Source organism: Rhopalosiphum maidis, chromosome 4 (genome assembly GCF_003676215.2).
Source record: "Rhopalosiphum maidis isolate BTI-1 chromosome 4, ASM367621v3, whole genome shotgun sequence".
Taxonomy (NCBI): domain Eukaryota; kingdom Metazoa; phylum Arthropoda; class Insecta; order Hemiptera; family Aphididae; genus Rhopalosiphum; species Rhopalosiphum maidis.
In genome coordinates, this window is record NC_040880.1 from 8,454,580 (window position 1) to 8,478,067 (window position 23,488).

At 31.5% G+C, this 23,488-nt stretch overlaps 1 protein-coding gene across 1 annotated transcript in view; it reads right to left on the reverse strand.

The window, feature by feature from the left end:
- The window catches only part of LOC113556058 (RNA-binding protein 24-like), a 38,085-nt gene extending 14,915 nt beyond the window's left edge, over positions 1-23,170 (reverse strand). The window contains exons 1-3 of the mRNA XM_026960783.1: positions 22,268-23,170; positions 17,897-18,023; positions 4,374-4,431 (exon numbers count right to left, since the gene is read on the reverse strand). Of these exons, the coding sequence (XP_026816584.1) occupies positions 4,374-4,431; positions 17,897-18,023; positions 22,268-22,552 (470 nt within the window). The 5' untranslated portion in view covers positions 22,553-23,170. The remainder of the gene's footprint in view (positions 1-4,373; positions 4,432-17,896; positions 18,024-22,267) is intronic.
- Between the last annotated feature and the right edge of the window lie 318 nt (positions 23,171-23,488).

The following is a 23,488-nucleotide window of genomic DNA, read 5'->3' on the forward strand; positions in this document are numbered from 1 at the left end:
CAAAGTATTATCGATGAATATAAATTCAATTGACAATTAGTTTACTATTAAAATAACAAAAAATAATGGATTAAAATTCGCTATCTATAGTCTATACTCAATCGTTATTTAGTTAAGATTTTACAACAGCTAAAAGTAGACAATATAAAAATATATTATAAATATAATATAATATTTTATTTATGAACAATCATATCTAATTTATCATTCTAATCATTATTATAGTAATGATGTGAATTATTATTTTAATTTTCTAAAACTATTTTTTTATAAAAATCAGTTTTATTACACGATTATGTGTATCTGAATTCAAAATTTTAAAACCAAACTACGTATTATATAAGTACTATTGTTTTAATTTTATCAATTATCTAAATATTATTTATTAAACACATAATTATTACGCATTGTTGGTTGTTACAATATGTTATTGCGTGCTCTACATTTTTCATTTGTTCAGTAAAAATGTGGTTTTTGTGTGTTTCATCTGTCACATTTTAGTTTGAAATTTGGCGTTACAAATTAATAGTGCTGCTTACAGTTCAAAGTTATATTTTTTAAAATTCAATTGTCATTGTTTGAAACAGTGTTACCAAATACAACAAACGCTGTTCTTTGTAAAAGTAAAATACTAGAATAATGTGTATTTTTCAAACTTAAACTAGCGGAAAACATATAATGGTAATTTAATTACTAAAGCCATGTAATAATATATTCTCATTTAAATTTTCATAAAATAGGTACGGTATTAAATATCAATATTATTTTGTAGGTATATTAAATTATACATTGCGAATATTCTAAACAGTATTTTATTGAGTATAACTCTATACGTTGTTATTAATTGTAATTATATTTAAATACCTAAATAGAAAAAAATATGAACACGAAGTAATTGAGCAATTAAGATTATTAATTATAAGTTTATTTTAAAGTGAACTCATATTTGTAAACATTAGTTTAAAATAGTTAATCGAAACAATATCGTACATTCGTATATTTAATATTCATATTAAATTATTTTCCTCCCATAATACGTTGTATTAACGTCATAAGCCATAATTATATAAATGTAAGCGAGAAAGACAGCATACACCTAATATGTATCCGAAAGGTTAAAATATAGAAGTAGTGTTGTTGTAATGATGCAGAAAAATGATTATGATAATACTTTTGGATTGTACCTAATTTAAAATTTGAAAATCAATTATTATCTACTCGAGGTGTAAATAAAGCGAATCGTTTAGGTAGTTACTTTTACCTTTTATCGATAAAGAATAATCAAATGATTATTATTTCGAAGCTTTTGTACACAAAGCGGATTTAAATTATACACGCAGAAAACTTATCAAAAATGAGATAATACAATATAGTAAATAATATGTATGTCATTGTGCGTGTATAAAAAGATTAAAAATATAATTTTTTTTTTTTGTTTCAGCTTGTTATTGCACGGGTTTTAACGATATCATACGAAATTCAGTAATTGTAGAAACAGTGAATTTTATGATTTTTGTATTTTATTCATCGTCTTCCTTTTCTGAATAAGTGTAGAGATAAATATTAATATATTATAGCTATAACCGTAAGTGCAGCCTCTTCCAAAATCGATTATATGCCAGAGAAGCAGCGGTAGTCGAACACCTGGGGGTTTTTGGGATTATGTTATGATGCACTTAATTTTGCTAAATTAATTTTTCTCCAATTTCGTTGCCCGGTGGGATCGCAACCGTAGGCAAAACATTATACGATTTATCGTGACGACTCGTGCATTCGTCGAGTCTTGAACTGATACTTATATATTTTATAATATTTATAATACCCGTATAGTGACTACCTATTAACGTTCATTAAAAATATGCATCTTAAAGTAAGTTACCGTTCGCGTGAGGAAATCGTCATATTCTAAAGGTGGGGTATTAATTCCCAGCCGATATTATACAATAGGTATCTACCTCTAGTGCACGGTGGTAAATTTAAACACAGGGCATATCCGTGCGTAAAAGTCGTAGTACGACCACACACTGGACGTGTATACATAAAGTCATATTATTATGTGTTATTGACGAGAAAAAACGTGGAGGCAAAACATTCTGCGATAAAGTTACCCTGCTGTATATACGTGTACACAGAGTGGTGGCATAATTTTGTGCTATAGCTGCAGCAGCGTGCGATGTCATTGTCGGCGCGCTCGTGCAGTGCAAAGGGGAGTTCCAAAAAAGTTTCGACGGTATAATATAAAAATATAGGTACTCGCTTCAGTAGGGGTGGACTGCTGTGGTGATTCGTGTAAAAACCTCAATAGTGCGTGTTTCATTGTTTTCTTTTTTCGTGCTCGACTCGGTCGCGTTTTGGATCCCCTCGTCGTGTATGTACGCCAAAAGCATAAATTTACACACATACGAATGTAAAATAAAAATATAATTATATGGGTTCCGCGCGTATCCCTATCGCTAATAACGTGACGAAATAATACTATAACACTATAGCCAATACATAATTTACGTGTTATAATATTATATAAATGCGAACAAAACAATAATATGTGTGTGCGAGTGACAACCGTTTGCGCACATACATAGACATTTAAACTGAAAATTGATGAACCGTTAGTGCACACAAAAAGTAATATTTTATGTATAAACCATGAATATATGAAAAGTTGTAATGATAAGAAAATTGTACTCATTGTTCAATAAATAATAATAAACAAATTAGGTAGAATGTTATAAACACGCAATTATAGAACATAAATCTTTTAGAAACATTTTCAGTTCAATAGTTACATAATATTACATACTTAGACTATTTAGTTCATTAAATATTATAAAGTAATAATAATAATTACGAATGGAATGAAATTAACATAACGTATAAGGTATTTATAATATCCACATATTATTATTCTTAAAAAAATTATGACTTAAAACCATGGTTATAAATTAATTTTTATTGATATTTTCTTTTAGTTCACATAAATGTAGAAATTGATTTGTTGCATTTGTGGATATTTATACTGAAAAAACGGTCTATCAATTATTGTAGGTAAGATTTTTTAAAATGTGATATTTAAAAAATGTATACGCAAACGGTGTTTAAAATTGCAGGTAAAAATTCTGATTGTACGTAAATAGTTTTGCGTGGATGGTCGGGAGTTTTTCGCTCGTTAAAATTTACTTGAGATGCGGACTAAAGGCATGTAGTTTATATAGCGAAAATTGCAATGTTGCATATCGTCTCGACGTATATATTATTATATCTTTGAAAACTATACGCGCCTTTTCACTGAAAACTTTCAATCGGTTGTACGAATAAATAAATTTGCATTGAGAAAGAAAAACGACGTTTTTGGAACTAAAAAAGTTTGCTCGTTTATATTTTGACAAAATGTGTTACGCGTACAGTTCCTTCTTTTTTTCACGTATCCATATAATATGTCAAATATATTGCATAACGAATCTCACTATATTTATTATATCGACAAAATGATGTGCTAACTACGCAATCCACAAATTATCGTATAAATTAGTTTCAAAACAAAAGATCACACATCAAACACACGTTCAAAATGTCCAAAAATAAAAAATAAATTAAATAAAAAATAAAACAAAAATTACTCAATGTATGAAACGTTTGCAGGTTTTATTATTATTATTATTATTTTTTTTTTTAGAATTGCAAACCACTCAAGCCTCACTAAAAACCTCCAAACTCGGAAACTTTTTTTTTAATATGATTTACTTGAATATATATTGTATATACTGGTTTCTCATTTCGTTTCATCCGCAGAGAACATCAGCTACTCCTAATCAGGTTCCACAAACCCATAACGGAGCCTGTAAATAATAACTTCTGACCAATCGTATTTTTTAAATGGTGTTAAATAAAGCCTATATTATTATAATAGTGCACCTGCTAGAACAACGCTATTCTTTATTATGTATAGATGTATATTTAGGTATCAAGTATAATATTTATCGTTAAACGATTATACAAAAATAAATAAAATTCGACCAAAAGCATATAAACACCGTCATTGCATATAAAATTTGAATTTGAGCCAAATTCTATTTCTTTAACTAAGTATGATAATAAACGTTTGATTGGGATCAGGCCAACCCCAGATATATAATATAGTTATTAAGAAAACTGATAATTTTGAAAAGTATTAATTAATTTTCACTATTTTTTGTTTTATTATGGCAATGATATACTATATTCTTATTTTTGTAAGCCAACATTTCTGTTGTGTTTTATTCAGAACCTTTAATAAATGTTATGATATATTATTTTTTTTTTAGATAATATATATTAGCATAAACATAAAATGAATAATTGTGCAAAAGCATATGAAAAAAATGAAATTGACTTACCCAAATTGGCTAGGTATCACAGCAGAGTATCCAGCTCTTATACTCGGAAAAGCAAACGCTGAAAAACACAAAACATACTTGCTATATTATATTTTAATTACTCAAAAATGTTAATGATCATCATTACATAAATACCCTGCATTATACCGTTAGCTTGGTATCAACCTATTACTAAGTTTTCATCAGCGTTTTATTTATATATAGTTAATATATGTGTAATAACAAAGAAACTTCAATAAATTATACGTCAAAAAATGAAATTTATTAAATACATACATTTATTACTTATTACGCACATACGAGTATAGAGGTTGGTAACAAAAAGCTGAGGAGGCTTATATAATTATATGATAATGAGCTACTCAAATCATATTTTTACTTTTTAATTGATGTACATAAAAAAATATAAGAGGAACGCGGCCATTGAATGTGCTATATTTTATTACATTTAATGATATTCAAATATTTTTTTCTTTCAATAAATACACCCAAACAAATGGTTAATAATAATACCATTGTATACTAATGGTTATACATGGATAATACAATAAACTGTTATATAAAACATATACTTTTTTAAGTGTTATAATACCCAAGCCTTTTCAAAAGGAAAACAATTAAGAACAAATGTCGAATTTGTTATTACATGTAAGTACGAACAATTAGTACAATCATGTTAACATCATAATATTTTAAATTAAAACTAAATTAACACTTCCTTATTTAATTTTGTAATTTAGGTTTAATGTTGCTGCCTAATATGAATGTTTTTGCCACAAAATGAGAAATACTAAAAGCGGTTTTGTTATACTTAGTATGTGACAGACAAATTTAACAGATGTTACGCTGACAGCACCCTCTTAATTATCACTAATGTACCTATACTCGTTATCTTCATTCCAGTCGAAAATCTTTTAATTATTATTCAGTTTTATTAGTATGGTGATCTCTAAAAATATATATAATATTTTAAGGAACTAAATAAATATTCATCAGTTAATTTTTTTTTCAATACCTAATGTTTTTCATTGAAAATCTGAAAATCTGAACATTTTATCCGGCTATCATTAAAAGTTATATTGAATTGAGATAGGTATATATATATATTACAAATATTAAAACATGCAACTAATTAGAAATAACTAAAAATTTTATAAACTTATATGTCGGATATTAAGTAATAGTAAGTTTTTTGAAATTGATAGTTGTATAGGTACCGGAAAATTTTTTCCTTAATTAATTCCTTGAATTACGTAATCGTTCATAGATCCAAGTTTATTTCTAATAGTATGGAGAATACCTATGTATGCTGCAGGACTGAATTATATATACCTACTATGAATCATGAATGGCTTCTGCTGTGATTTTGCTAAGCTAGGGTTTAAAAATCGTTTCGTTTTATAATGTTGGGAGTATACACTATATAAAATCGTGTCTACAAAGGAATCATATCAATTATGATAATAAAATGCTAACATCTTTAATAATTATTGTCAAGTAATTGGTTTTAACGGCCAGGTACCTTATAATTGACGGAGTATTGTGAAGTGTATACAATTATTAGTGCTCATAATAATTGGTCAGACTATTATGTGTAAAATAATTTAATATCAGACTCATTTTGTCACAAATATAATTATTTATAATTATCATATAATTTTCAGTTTAAAGAAATAACTTTTTGGTTATTTCAAGTTTTGATGGAACAAACATTATTTCATTTTAAATATACTATAATAGTAATTATAGATATTATAATTCCATATTATTATAACTCATGACCACGTTGAAGAATTTTAAGGACGTATAACAGGAGAAAACGAGATTGAAGCACGTGTAAGTTGAGTATATTTGGCAGCGGTTGTACATACTAGTACCTACGATGGGCCGCCGATGTGACCTGTCGGAAAGTCAGTAAATACCTATAGATATATACTGCAAGTATGGCCGCCGACCACGCATCGTAACAGCGTAATAATAATTTAATGGTGGTCGTACGCTGGGCATAAATACTATAAAGTACTGTTGACAAAAAAAAAAAAAAAAAAAAAAAAAAATAACACGACTGTAAAAATAACCGAAAACCGTTGCCAAACTCTGCTCGGGGACTCTGGAATGACGCGCAGTGTTATTTCTGGGGATATGAAAATCGCGCGCGGAGACGAATAATTTTTGACACGGTAAAAAATACAGTCACACGAAAATATTCCGAGCATTATACGCGTTTATTATAATTTTTAATAGCAACAATAATAGCAGCGAAATGCGCGATATTTTGTTCATACATTTTGGTACGCGAACATAACCTCGAAACCGTCAACGTTTATAAATATGTATGCGCACACATTACAACCTCTGTTGCAAAGCTATATATTATCGTCTATAAATGGATTACATACGCGTACAGGCGAATACAAGTACCTAGTCAAAATTTCGTTTTTAAATAAGTAGGACAAGACAATCGATAGGTTTTTAGTTTAATATCGTATGCATATAAACTCTACGTTTGTAACGTATATGTACATAATACATAATAATATTATACATATTTATGTTATGCGATAGTTTAGGGCGATGGACAGCAATGGCGTGTAATATTATTGTAATTTGCTGCAGTGGCGTCCGATTCCATTTTGTTTTAACTTTTAATTTATTAATAGCGAAGGCCAAGGAGACAAACGTCGTACGCGCCAGATATACATGTGTTATGCACTCTTCTTCGATAAAAATGCTTATATCTCATCGTTTATACAGAGGTATACATTTAACTTTATTACACGCCACAACTAATTATAATGTTATACGCACGAGAAATTGACACAACCACCCTCGTAGTTATGATTCTCCGAAAAAATTGCAAATCAATTGTATAACAACGAGAGTGTAAATGGAATTTTGGAAAATCGGAAAAGATTTGAAGTTGTGTGATATTTTTTTTACATTTAATAAGCAGATGATAAAAAAAAAAAAACTGAATTTTCTTATAATTATTATTATAATTTTATTGTAGATGTGTCTAGGCCAAATATCAATAATTTCACTTGTGCAAACATCGCAGATATTATTTTATTTTCATTAATAATCTTTTGCACTCGTATACAATTTAAATGCATAATAAATTAATAATATATACGATAAGAATATTGTATAATATTTTTATTACCGAGAATACGAAAATCTTCAAACGTTTCGTGAGTGCTACGCGTTGGCTACACAGACGAACGCTTGGTTTAAATATAGACATATTTTTTAACTGTGTGGAAATACATTATAAGGTAAGTGTCAGTTGTCACATGGTATACGGCACGTTTCTTGAAATAAACTAGGTCCTAAATAAATTGGACATCGCTCAAGTGGCTCAGGTGAACCATTCTAGAAGTCGCATCTATTGGATAGACTGACGCGAACGCCGGAAATTTAATAGAACGGCGAAGCATCTGGCTATAGAAAATAACATATTATACGCGGACGAGAATGTACACAACTATGAGAGAAAAACATGTCCTGAAGGAAATATTTCATGCGCGTATGGAAGAAATCGGTCGTTTGAACAAACAGTGTTGCTGGATTAACAAATTTGTAAAAGTTTTTTGTTATAGTGTATAATATTTGTATACAGCAGAGTTATTGTATTATTGTTCGATTTATTATCATAGACATTATAATGTCCACAACTGTTTATTGTTGCACGATTTTTAAAATTGATAAAAAAAAAATCAATACCTATGCTGTTATTAGGCAGAATTATTGAAACTTTAATGACGTACAATGGTAATATTTCTTTAGTACATTATTTTCAGTGGTAACTTAATGACATTTTAGTACAATGTATAAATTTAATATATACCTATAGGTCTGAAAGATTGTATAGTTTTTTTTTTATGTCAGTTACATACTACAATAAGTACACAACAACACAACATCAATACATGTGAGACATATAACGAGTAACGTTTTAACACTTATATTAAACACAATTATTATCAATTATCATAATATACGGACGATATTATTAGTCAATGATAGCCGATAGGAATAGTTACTTAATTCTTCAAGTTTTTTTTACTTCGGTATTGACCTTTGACTACATTTGATTTCATGATATTATATAACATAGTAACATATTATGTTTTTATAATAAATTCGAGTGTTGTATATTAATAGTAAGTTTAGTAATTAGTAATATAAATATCTGTATCACAGTAAATGATGTTCAACTTTTGAATTACCGAGTATTTTGTAAAAATCGAATAAATAAAGCATGTGCTAGATCGTTTAATAAGTTTTAAATATTTACTTTATAGAAATTATGCAAATTATTGAAATCAAACGAAGTAATATTTTAAACTCTTTTAAAACAAGTGAAGAATTGAAATATATGCACGCATACTGCAGGATGTTCCATAATTCAGCGCAAGGTTTACGGATATTAACCGTTTCGGTCCGCGGGGATGTTAGTAAGTTCGTATACCTACATTTAATGGTATTTAATAACAGTTGACTTTGTTCTACAGTAATAGTATTGGTACTTTGCGCTGTGACTATCGTTTCCCCCAAGTCGTACAGTATAATATGTACCGCAAGGAATACAAATGAAGAATAATATTATGTATTGTATGAGCTTTAAGGGGGCTGACAGGTGTATGCTGTGGATGCGAACGTAGGTACATTACATACTAATAATATATAGCCGGGAATGAAGTATGATACGTTGAGTGACTGCGACAAGACAAGAGGAAAACAAAACGGTTAGGAGCCGGGCTCATTCAAAATGCGTGCGGGTTAACGTGAATCGGAATAAGAGATGATATTGTAATAATAATATCGTCTCGCATAAATGTTTTAATCATTTATCGTGCAAGAAACTTTATTCTTTATTTGTGTGTGTAATAATAGGTACGTCAAGACCGAGAATATAAAAATATATATAACACATTATTATTATTATAGTGTAAAAAATATAATAAATATTGTATGCCATAGTTGTTATTTTTTTTTTTTTTACTATATGAATATATCAGGAATGAATTGTTATTGAAACACTTTTATACCAATGTGGTTTTTTTGTTTTAAATTCAAATAAGATCATCTGTATAATATGAGATATATACATATTATGATACCGTACACGTCAAAATAAATCAAACATTTGAAATGCATCATCTTGTCGACTGAAACGATCGTCAGTAAAAAAAAATGTAGGTATTATATTAAAATATCATTGTACTGAATTTTATATTCAATTATTTATTTAATTTTAACACAACAAATAAAATAAAATTTGCTTTGATAAATATATCATATAAATATATAATGTATACGGTCTAATGAATATTAAATCGATTACATCTATAAGTGATTTGTCTAAAATTTACTATTCAAGATTTATAATTGTATTATTATAATAGTGATAGCACTTATAACTCAATAAATCGAAAAGTTGCGAATTGTGATAAAGTTAATAAAATAAAGTGTTGTCTTTTATAATACTTTATTATGTTTATGGATTAGATTTTAAAATTCACAATTACACATAGATACTCGATACTAATTACCATATTCAGGTAATCAATTTAATATAAATAATTTTAATTCAATATTGAGACAATTTAAATTTGGACGTAAATAGGTAGTGATAAATATTTACTCCCGAAATTTGATAAAAAATAAAATATTGTATGATAAATTACATCATAATATCATATTATGATTTATAAAAAATATTTTAAAAAGAAATATTAATAACAATATAATAGTGTTGCGAGGATGTTATAACAAACATTATTAGTATTCAAAAAGCAAAACAAGCTTGAAACCATTTTTATAAACGAATTCAGTTTGGGTAACATAAATCACAAATGGTATTAAATAGTAAATTTTTATCCAACAGGTCATTCTTTTAACTCTTTTTCAATACAAATTATACCTAGTTTATTCGAACTCCTGTTTGTATTAATTATTCAACGAAACGAATAAAAGTTTTGGAAAAAATACATTAATAATGAAAATATTAAAAAGAGTTCAATATTGATTCGAAAAGAATTTAACCCACCGCCTACTTATAAAATAGCTCTGGTGTATACCTAATACTATACCTACTATATGAATGCATGTATTCTACGTTTAAATGTGGAACACGTATTGCCGTATACGACTGCCGTGGCTTAATCTATTTTGGTTTTTTATTTACTTCGTGGGGGTATTATGTGTATAATCGGTTCAGCGTGAAAGTAAAGAAAAAACACTACCAACTCTGTCCAGTCAATACACAGCATGGAAGTTTTATTGGAAGCAAAAAAAAAAAAAAAAAATAAGGATTAAGGGAAATTTATTTAACGTTTAGCGTGCTCGGCGTTTCCCAGGGTTTTGTGTCTGAATGTTTGCCGTTACCGTGGTTACTACGCTGTGGAAGTGGCAGTAGTGCCGAGTTACGGAGACCACGAATACGGTTAGGCTGGATGGTCGACGGGGCGGGTAGGCGATTCGGGTAGAAGTGAAAACCGTCCATTTTATCGGTCTGGCCGCACGGGTGTTTACAGTCGAAACGAGACTGCATTTTTAAAACCCCCCGGTGGTTATTAAACGAAAACCCCTCTACCATCGTCGCCACAAGGGGGTGGCGAGGATATTGTGAAGAGGTGGAGGGCGGGGAGCGGGACTAACGCTGCGGTTTCGGCCAGCGGAAAACGTTACGGCGTCAAAACGATATTCGACATGTTCAAACACGACCACCACTGTAGGTGCTCATAATATGAGCGACTTTTTAGTTTTTGCCAAGAATATTACGCATGAGGTAATTTATTATGTATGTGTGTGAGCGTGAGTGACACATTGGTATATAATAATATTTTATAGAGATTTTCGTGATTTTCGTATGAGGATGGGGAATGCGAAAAATTGATGAAATTGAATCTATCGGCTATACCGGCTATTATATTCGGCTTTTCACGGTCCTATACACACACATTCATATATATATATATAGGTACATTTATCTACGTATCTGCATAATTATATATATATATATAAAATATAATACATTTTATTTACTGAATATATATTTAAACTATATAATAATATGGTCTTATTGGTCTTATATGCTCTTATTCGTATTTCGTCCCTAGTTTTTGGGTTATATTTTTCTTCTTCCTCGATAATTTCAACGAAAAGTAACTATTAGTACCTACTTATTTTTTTTTTAAATATAGTATATAGGTAAGATATAGACTTTTTTTTTTAATTTGTGTTTTGTGTTTTCATTTTGTATTTTAATACGATTTTCGAAAAGTCGTTACCACAGCACGGAAAGCCATGAATATATAAACAATTAATATATTTTACGATGTTTCAGCCCTAATTTAAAAAAAAAATAAAAAAAAAAATGAAAAATTGGTTTTTTTTTAAATAAAAATCTGAAACAGTGAATTTATAAAGATATTAATAATTTATGAAACTAAATATTTTAAAAGTTGAATTATATATATTTATATATTCATTATAACCGTTTTAACAAGTAACGAGTCCAGTAAGATGCAAAGTTTAATAAAGTATTATTAGGTGTATAATAAGAGGGCGAGTGAGATGAGGACTGTGGCAAACACATCGAGTCCCTTTGCCAGTGGATATTTTATATAATAATCGGGTGCTTAAATCTACGAGTATCCGTAAACGATGCGTCGTTTATTTTATTGATTTTGTTTTTGTTTTTAATTTGGCCTGATAATAAATATTTTAGTATAGAAACTAACAACTGTCAATATAAATTCTTTGTTATTAATTCACGTTTGGATAAAAGTATTATTTGACATGCACTTTGATTTATATGCACAATACATATACATATTATATCTATATTTCTTATTGAAATGATTTATGGTTCGTCATAGTATTATTATCATTAATGTATGTGTTTTCAATGATTAATTTAACGATATTTGCGGACAAATATGTTTAATATAAGTATTTTACTGAACACTAATACTCTACACTAATATATTCAACTATTTAACATGGGTCCATTGACTAATTGATGTATGATAAACTTAAGGCCTATGATTTATCGTTAATGGTATAATTGTATTATTTTACATAGGGACGATAATATTTTAAAACCATTATCAGTATTATAATATTATGTGTACATAATTGGGCTAAGATTATATTATATACCCATCTACACAACATGTCTGATTACATTTTATGAAGAAGGCAATCTTATAATGAATTATTGTTCGACGTTTTCATATTTTGTTGTACATGATACGTTTACTATTAACGGTTACTGCAATTACCAGTATACTAATTGTATGCTTAGACCTTTTTCTAATTCAATCAAACGCGACAATAACTGTTTTAATAAATGAATTATTTATAATATGTTTCTAAAAGACTAGCAGATACACATCGATACAGCAAATCATGTTCGAAAACGTATTGATATATCCGTATAAACTAATAATAAATTAGGTTACTATTACTATACGTTATATTTATATAGGTATACCTATTCAAAGTTTAGATAAAAATTTAAGTTTGTAAGAATTTTTATAGTAACGCTTATAGGTTGATAAAATGAACTATTGAGCATTAGAGTAGATACCTTGGTATAGCGTGTGTAGGACGTGGGTATAACGTAGAGCATGTCTAAAGTTTTGATAAGTCAGAGTAAACGGTGCCCGTAATTCAATTAAGTTAAAACATATAAAAAAAGTTTTTTGTTTGGTTGTTTTCGACAGGACTTATCCGAGTAGTTTTTAACGTAAACAATATAAATAGAAAGCAACCAATATAAAGTTTAGACAATAACAAAAGATCGAAAAAAAATTCTTCTTCTTAATTGGTTAGAGCGATCGTACCTAAGCTATTATAGGTACTCACTGTACTCAATAATATATAATTTATCATATTTGTTGTGTTAAATAACTAAAAATACTAATATAGGTTGCTTATACTGTTTAATGTTTATTGACTTATACATAGCATATTATGAGATGATATTACTCTCGTCAAAAAGTATACACAGTTGGAACGCAATTGAAATACCATGTTAAGGTACCACATCTACACTTATTTTAGGCGCTTTACAAACATCGAACTATTCAAAAACCGTCAACATATTAAACCGGTGTTTAACTGTTTAAGTATAATCAATAGTATTGCACAACGATAATTATTAATGATTATATCAACTTTAAAATCAAAATTATTTCATAATGCCTTTATCATTTCTAGTTAGGTTAAGTAAAACAATACTAATGTATCATTAATTCTAACATAATTGACGGAAAATCTAAATTAACTGATAAGATGTTGGTTGTTTGAAAATTAATGTTTTGGTTTTATTCTTTAAGTTAATTATGTTCTAGACCTTTAATATTATACGATAACCTTAATTTTACTTGCATTGTATAAATTGTGTATTTATATTTTTTTTAAATAAAACGTTTGGTCTTTGAAATACAGTTAGCATGATAAATTAATAATTTATTAGATATCGGTTTATATCTGTGATAATCAGTATAATTACTATGGGTATCATATAGTATTAATAGATCGATTAGTAGTTGAGGAAATAATTGTAAAAATATTTTCTATTAAAAATACACTTATGCATCGCTTGCAATTATTACGATATTATCAAAGTGTATAAATTCGATATCGGTATTGAAATTTGCAGAAAATTGTTTCTTATATGGATATATTGCTGTGAAACATTAATAATCAATAATATTACTATTAATTTTAAAGTTATATCACATATTATACGATAATTTAATATTATAGACCTGTAATATTACACGTGAGATACCCGTATTACACATATACTGTATAATATATATATAACGTATACCTATCCGATTTGTATATTAGCGTTCAATGCCCCGGCAGACGTAGTTGCACATGTGTTGTACGCGAGTAAGGGGCGAATTTTTAGATTTATTTAATGCACATAGTTATATATTGTTATAACACATGATATGATAAAATATACGTATAATTTGAATGAATGAAAGAGATAATATGGACGACGGTGACGGACTATATTGTAAAAAAAAAAGTGTACGTTCAATCCGGTTTGGGGTGAAAGAAGAAAAACTGTAATGCACGCGCACGCGCGCATACAAAATATAATACCATACACACGATAATACGCACCAAACGTCATCGTATCGCATATATACACTATATACAGGGTGTAAGTTTAAACGCGACCACCCTCGTATAATAGATAATATTCTCCATAACCAACGGTCTACGGTCTAGTTCCTGTCTGTAAAAACCTTACAACACCGTACACCGTGACTGTTTGAAATTCCTATATACTCGAATGTCTCGATGAAAAAAGAAAAATTTATGGTAATTTATGGACTTCCGAAATATATTTCAACATAGTGTAAATCAATTTTCGGTTTTCTAGCTCGTGGAAAAAGACAGAACAATATAAGTTATCAACATGATGATTTTCAATAATTTTTCGAAATACCATTTCAACGATACTGCGTTAGCTACATATATCGAAGAAAATAAGAGTTATAGACAGTTTAACAATGTATAGTGTACGACAACCCGGCGATAGACTATACCCTGTATACCCTGCAACAACAGCAGCAGAAGCAGTGTATATATATATATTTAATATAAACGAAACGTGCAACTGTGAATGATTATTACGTATACAGAAATAAAACTCGGGGTTAGCGTTCCCTTCGTTCTAATTTGGCACGGCCCGTGAGCAGCAGGGGCAGTTGGTTTCGTGTCAATGACCCGCCGAGCGTTCACCGATATTATATTATATAGTTGGGCATCGCCCCTCCCAACCCGGTACAGCACACACACACACACACACACACACACACACACACACACACATTGCACATTGTATACACACACGAGACCAACAGGATAACCATATGTTATGTACGGAGGTCCCTCCAGCCGTTCGTCGTTATATAGCTGTAGGTTTTTATGTTTTGAAAAGGTGAAAAATATGTACACTACGTCGTTTATGATGGTGTGCATATACGATATAAATACATACGCTGCTGCTGGCGAGTGTATATCGATATAATACTCGTGATGGTCGAGGTAAATAAAATACAAAATTATAAAATTGTATAATAATAATATGACGTATATATTGTATACTATTTATACACGAGTATATAACTGTGGTCTGTGGCAATTCGCATATATTGACTCTAGACATAAAATGTAGCCCCGGGGTGCTAAACTCGAAGATATAACTTTATTATTGTACTAAGATATAATTAAGTCGTATTTGTTTAAAAGTATACACTATAATTACACACGCACATTTATAAAAAACAACTAAAAACGCATAGTGTAATGCAATCTAGACTATAGAAAGTTTAGTAATGGTTCATACATCGACAATAAAACTTAAAATAAATACCCAACTGATTTTGTAAAATAAAACATTTTTAAATATAATAAGAATATTATCTGAATTCGTGTGTACAAAATATATGATCACGATAACCAAATGCAATACAAAATTTAAAAATACTTTAAATGTAATCGAGGTTTGTATTTTTGGAGATGCCTACTCGAAATCCTAAATAACCTATATGTCTTCCTAAATATTGTAGTTGAGCTTAGTAAGCCTTGGGCCTATTATGGTATATGTTGTCAAACATTATATGACATCGTGTTCGTTTTGATCGTTATATGTATATACTATTACAGGTATATGATTTATTTCACGTACGTAGTCTGTAAATACGACGAATTGATAATAAATCGTATATGTATAGTATTACACCAGTATATCACCAGATTTCAATAAACTATGATATAATCCGACGAGCGAAAATGACAAGATAAAAAAATTATAGTTATCAGAAACATAAAAAGATTTGTTTTTTTTACGTCATAGGAATATAAAATATTTATACATTTTGCATTTGTAAAACCACTGTACAATCACGTCGGATATCGGCTATTATGTTTCGTGAAAAGTTTTTACGGGGTACTTTGGTTGAAACCCGTTTTTACATTTTAAAACTTTTGTTTTTAGAGCCAATTTTTTAAGCAGTCTTATTTACTACAGTGTAATGTTGGTAAAAATTTCATCAATAATAAATGACAATAATGTTCTCTGAACAGATACAATAAAACGTGAATGATGCGTTCTAACGTTCATAATATATTTGCCTAGCGAAGGCAATACATCATAATATAATTATAATATTAAAACTTAGATTTTGGGGGCTTACATACAGATATTTATGCTTATAATAATTATTTGAATAGGTTTTTTTTATATTTTCATATTTGAAAAATAAGTAAATATCATTTAGTTCAGTGTAATATTATAATATAGAGTACATAGGAAATGAGAGAGGACGACGATTGTTGTAACGTTTTGCGAAGAGTAATTATATCGTCGAGTGGGCGCGCGTGTACATTATGTTATTATAATAACGCATTTTCTATTCACATAATATGTATATATATATACAATGCTCCTCCAGTTATACAATGAATGTCACCATTATCATATTTAAGTAGCTACAAAACGAAATATTAAGAACTTTTGTTCTTTCTCAAAAACATGAGTGTTTTTAATTTTCATACTCAAAATTCCAACTTAAATTTAAAAATAAATATTTTATCGTATTACCTCTAAATATAAATTACGTGAAAAGATATGATTTTTCCTCCTTTTTCTATGTGTTGTTTCATTATTCAATAGACACTAACTAGTGATGGCAGTTATGTATCGATTGGTAAAAATGGTTATGACATAATAATGTAATATATACTCTGAGGTTATAACTTATAACGAATCATTACTCATTGGCAAGTATTAGCAAGTATTAATAATAGGTGTTGATAAATATTGACAAAACTATAGGACCATAGATGGTTTTGAAAATGTCGATTATGGACATTATTAGTTATTACTTAGACTGATTATCCTAATTATGATGTTCGTTGTTAAAACACCCTGTGTATATGTGTGTATAACGTACATATTATTATCTATACTATGATAATCATCTCATTACGTATTCCTAATGCGTATGCGATATGCCACTACGCGATTTACGCTATTTACTCTAATATATACACATCACTCATATATATGTCACTGAAACGATATATCCGATCACCGCGATGAACATTCGTGGTTATTGATATGTATAAATTTCAATTATTAATTGAAAGCCAAGGAAATATAGAATGAAAATAAAAGCTATTTGAAACAGAGCACGTTTTCGGGATGTTATATAACGCCACATGCGATATTATCACTATATATGCGTATAACCTATATAATATTTTATTTTTACAGTGTATCGTCTTACATGACCGAGTGAAGAGTAAGTATACATTTTTTGTGTGTAATATTATAATACAACGATAACCATGAAAATGATAATTTTTTTTACGTTTTAAAACGGTCAGTATCCAACGTCGATTAGTTGCATTATTATATTTTTTAAACATGTAATATTTAAGATATATTTAACATAACGTATAATAATATACTGTCTTACCTGGCTGTAAATTTCCTCGAGGTTTTGCTCCCAGTATGGCCAAGTTTACGTTAGCCTTCCGCCCGTCGATGATTGGGTTCGGTTCTTTGCACGCCCTCTCGGCCGCGGGTCTGTCACCCATGATCACCTGAGTAAACCAAAGATCGTCGTCGTATCATTATTATCGTTGTTACATTATTTGGCGAGCACGAGGCGAATTCCCGGGCAAAAGGGTGCTTTTCTGGGAGCTTGCACTTATCCACCTCGTGCAATATAATATTAGATATATATGTAGGCGGTAGGTGAGCTGCAGAGATCGTCAGCGGCGGTGGTCGGTGAAGGGTTTTGTATAGCACTATATAGCTGGACGCAGAGGGGTGGGAGGGTGAGTATAAAGTGTGAAGGGCAGAATTGAATTACGTGTCGAGAGCGAAAGCAAGAGCTTGCAAGAATATAATAATAATATATATGTGGTGTGCGTAGTGCGTACGTTTATAATATACCTATATATGTATAGTACAACGGAATCCGAGGGTGGTTGTGCTGCATGCAGCGTGCCCGGCGCGAGCGCCGAGACAAAAGTATGTACATATATATGTATTATGTATAGCCACGATAAAAGAGCACTTGTGTGTGCACGATGAGAGGGTGGGACTTTTGTAACGTCATATACACAAGACTACGTCGAGGTTGTGACGCGCGCGATTGTTAATGTGATGTAGTCACGCGTTTCTATTTTTTTTTTGTTTTTATTATTCGTTTCAAAAACCCCAAAACTTGCATATTGTATTAGTACGTGATGCGCGCTGCTTCAGTGAGGGTTGACCGTCGATAGATATACGTAGTTATATTGTGCGCTTCGTATATCATATCCGGAATATATGTTGTGCAAAAATAATAGTTATAGGTACACGCAGCAGCAATGTATTGCACGTATATAATAATATGCCTACAACTATATTATATAAATATATTGGACTAGTTCTAGATTCATCCTTTTAACCACCGGGCGAAGTCCTCGGAGACGGGACACGAATATCCTTTCGACACCTCTAGCATGTGATGACTGCGATAGATGGTGAAGGCGGTGGTAGCGGAAGTAACTGCGACCGGCGCGCGAGAAAGGAAGTAATGGAAATAAATGTCATTCCGAGGTCGTCTCCCGGTGGACTGTGCGATGCAATTACGCCGTCGCGCCGGAAAAGCGATTTGTTCGCGTGCGCGCAACTATATATTATAAGCACATATACGTAGAATATAGGTACGTATATGTAAATTAATGGACCTCGTGTGGTATGTTATAATTGACACGGTCGACCGCGTGGTAAACATCAAGACCACCCTGTACGCGTTTAAATATAAACGTGCCGTGTGATAACAGTCGGAATTTATCGCATATCTGTACCAAAAAACTCAACGCGGAGTTCGTTTTTGTTTTTTCGTAAAATATTATATTATATTTGCAACCAAAAAAGTTTGGAAAATGCGTAAAAAATGTAATAACTATAGAAAATGCAATCTCTGAAGTGAAATACGTTCGATTGGGTAGTCGTAAAAGCAAAAATTTCGACTAAATCTGATATGAATAAAAAGCATTTGAATACTAACAAAATTAAATAATAATGTTGCATCATTGAATTCATATTATTTTAACGATGGTTTATAACATCTAGCTAGGTATATCGTGCAAATTATATAAATCAAATACTCATTGGATTATAATAATAATACCATTTATTTGTTTTTCAATTATTTTTATTTTTTATTCGATTTTAATGAGAACAAACCAAATCTTTTGTCTCCTGTATTGAGTGTTGTGTACGTTCCAACACTTCATTGCGAAATGAAAAGCGAAAACGTTTGCAATATTCACCCTTTACCGCGTCCCTGCATTTTATTTTCTCTCTTTCTTTTTTCTCTCTCTATCGCTATTATTTGTTTGTGTGAAACTTTTCGTAATGTGCGCAAGTGGTTTCAAACGTCTCGCTCGCATTATGACGGTATATTATTATTATACACTTATGTGTTTATATATAGTTTGTATAATGTTATATACACGTATACCTATATGGGCTATAACTCTAATGCGGCGTCTATACTTGTAAAGTATGAACACGAGACTTGTTTTAAGTACGTGAACACATGAACTCAATAAACTCACATTGGGTCGTGATATAATAATATTAATAAATGATAAGCTGTGTGTGTAATAATGACACATTATAGGTACAAAAATGAAATGAAGTCTAAATAATTAAGATAAGTTATAGGGGCCAGTAGAGATTTTTTAAACAATACATTGTTTTGTAGTGGTTTGTTAAGTTTATGTATCAGACGTGTCATATGCACAATTATTATGCTTGAGTACTACATCCACTGATATATATATATATATGACATAGGACAGTTCATTTTTTACTATTGAATTATAGTACTTATAAGAAATTGAGATTAGTTAGTACGATATGTTATAATCATAGTCGTTATAGATTGATAATTCGTCTCGGATAGTAACCATTTCAATCACTAAGCCTCACTCTTATCTCGTTTATACAAGAATGTTCTTTCCTATCTATTCCTTTATTATCTCCGATTTTACTGCATTACATATTACACAGTGGTGGTTAACCACGGAAAAATACAGCAAACCATCTTATATGATTATCACACGAAAGAGTAGGGCACTTTGGTTTACCAAAATTGTGTTATAGCCGTGTATGGTATATGCACCTAGATATAGCTTGCATATACTCTACCTCTGCCTGTTTCCTCAATACAGCCGAACCAGTAGGTTAGGTATATTGTAATTTATAATATTTATACATAACACACACGGATACACATTATAATATATATGTAGTGAGTATAGTGATTGACGGACACGGACGTGATCGGACTTTTGAATGAAACGATTCCTAAACAGAGAACAGCTGAGTATAAACCATCGGACCGTCGTTGCCCGGTATTATAATAATACAATCATGAGTAGGTACTCAGGCTGACCGTTTGTAACACGCTTATTTGGAAGGTAAAAGGTTGATATAGAACCGGAAACGGTTTTCACAACGCTTTTAGTTCGCTCGTTCGTCTTTCAGGCGGGAAAACGTAGAATGCCAATAAATAATATAGAACACAAATCTTTGGTCAAAGATTATAATAAATATTATGCAACGAGGTAATATTATATTATTAATGCATGTAATATAACCGAGCAAATTTGGTAGGTATGTGGTATAATATATAATACCACGGACCAAACTATCCGCCCGAAAGTTTTCACGAATCTGACATTACACATACTCGCACACACATCACATTATACGTTTTATATAAAATAATGTTTTATAACTTGACGATTACATGAATTATGATGATATCGTTATTATTACTATCGTTTGCAAACGTCTTTTTACGACGGATATACCGACGGGGTAGCAACTGGTTTCGAAATTATTTTCGCCGTTTTTAATATGTTTATCATTGAAACTGATTTGTGTATCGATTTTCGCGATACAAGGTGTCGCGGAAACTCACTAATTCGTTCGATGATCACAAGCCAACCAAACAATAAGCGAGTTAATTATTAAAGTGGGACAGTGACAATGAATACGACGCATTCGGTGTTTGGTTTCTTTTTCGTCGTCGATTACTTGAAAACCGTCGCCGTTTTTTGCCGGTGACTTCTTTGATAACATTCACACATGCGCGCACACACACACACACACACACGCACACGTACGCATACGCACACACGCCTATCATAGGACATAGACTACACGTACACATAATTATTATATAGTATGCACACACACACACACACACACACTTTGAACATCTGTCGGACAAACACAAACACAGACACACGCGCTGACGCACTGTAGCCTCCGAGCACGAAAAATTACAATATTTAACACTATTATACTATTATGTATACATAATATACAAAAACAACGCGTGTTACGTATACATTACATTATATTACATTATTGCGCATCAAAAGTATACCCAAAGGATTAATTTGGATTTTCGACTAAAAAGCAAAAAACAAATTGAAATGCAGCTCCGCTGTAGTAACGAGGTAGGGCTTTCTAGGGTAAAAATAATGGAGCTTGCACACAAGAATTCTGCACTCTCACAATTGTGCCTATAAACATCTATACTAAAGCTAACTAAATGGTGCCCAAAGTGAATACATATACGTATTTGAAATACTCTAGCGTAGACAGAATTTGCAGTGTGTACGTTTCTCAAAAACTCATCGGTTCGTTAAAAGTGTAGAATTTAAAAAAGAAAAGTATGACGTAACCATACGGGCTGCTATCGTTCCGTATTATTATCATTATAAATTGTATATTGCGTAATAAAAATATCGTGCTGTAGTTGTATACTCACAAATCCATAGCCCCTGCTCTTGCCGGACTGTCTGTCCGTGATGACGACCGCCTCTTCGATATCGCCGTACACGGCAAAGTGATCCCTGAGCGACTTGTCGGTGGTGTGGTACGGCAGTCCGCCGACGAACAGCTTGGTCCACGTGGTGTCTTTTTGCTGGCCACCTCCGCCGCCACCGCCGCCAGTGCCGGGCACAGCGGTCAGGCTGGCCAGGCTGCCGACCAGACCCTCGGCCGTACCCAACAGGCTAGTGTCCGGATTGGTCATTGCGCCAGACATCAACATGACGATCGACGACAATCAACTATTATACGTATACCGTATATATTATATGTTAGAGTCGACTCGGAGATGATATTTATGATGATAATAATATTATACAATATTATTATACGACACGAGGAAAAATAAATAATGTGATGGGATGATGAGACGCTTGCCCGTACGTAATATTTAATACTATAAATTATCAAGACGAACGAAACGAACGAAAAATTATCGGGAATGAGAAAAAAATTCGCGTAACGAGATAAAACTTTTGAAATAAAAATTAAAATAGAAAAATTTATTTTTCAAAAAATTAAAACAATTTAAACAAACAAACAAACAAACGAGCAGACAGCGATGATGACTAGCACCCGGACGACATGTTCGCGTGACGACGTGTGGTGCGGTGGCGCGCGTGTGCTCGAGTGAGTGACGATAATAATAATAATATATAGCTTGAGTGACCGACCGTGCAGCGGCGCGCGCGGTGCGCTGTGTTTTATTATTACTATTACTACTCGAACTAGACGGAGCGAATGAGCGGACCGCGGACCGTGTGTGCACCAGAAGGGATCCCCGTAACGTCACTGACTGCGCGCGCTGTCGCTGTCGCCGTTGCCGCTGCCGTCGCCGCCACCGTCGTCGTCGTCGTCGTCGTCGTCGTCGTCGTCGTCGTCGTCGTCGCCGTAGTCGCCGTAGTCGCCGTAGTCGTCGTTACACGTCCAACTACTTTGGCGGGGCCGTCTAAATTTAGTACGCGTACGAGGCCTCGTTCGGTTCCCCTCGACGTGTGCAGCTGTTCCGGCGGCGTTGCGAGCGGCGTCGGGACTCCTCCTGGCCGCCACTTCCCTCCCACTGAGCCACCCCTCGCCCGACACCCCGCCACCGACCCGTCGGCCCTCCGACGCAGCCACCGTATACGTACTATACACATATATTGTTATTGTACGGCAG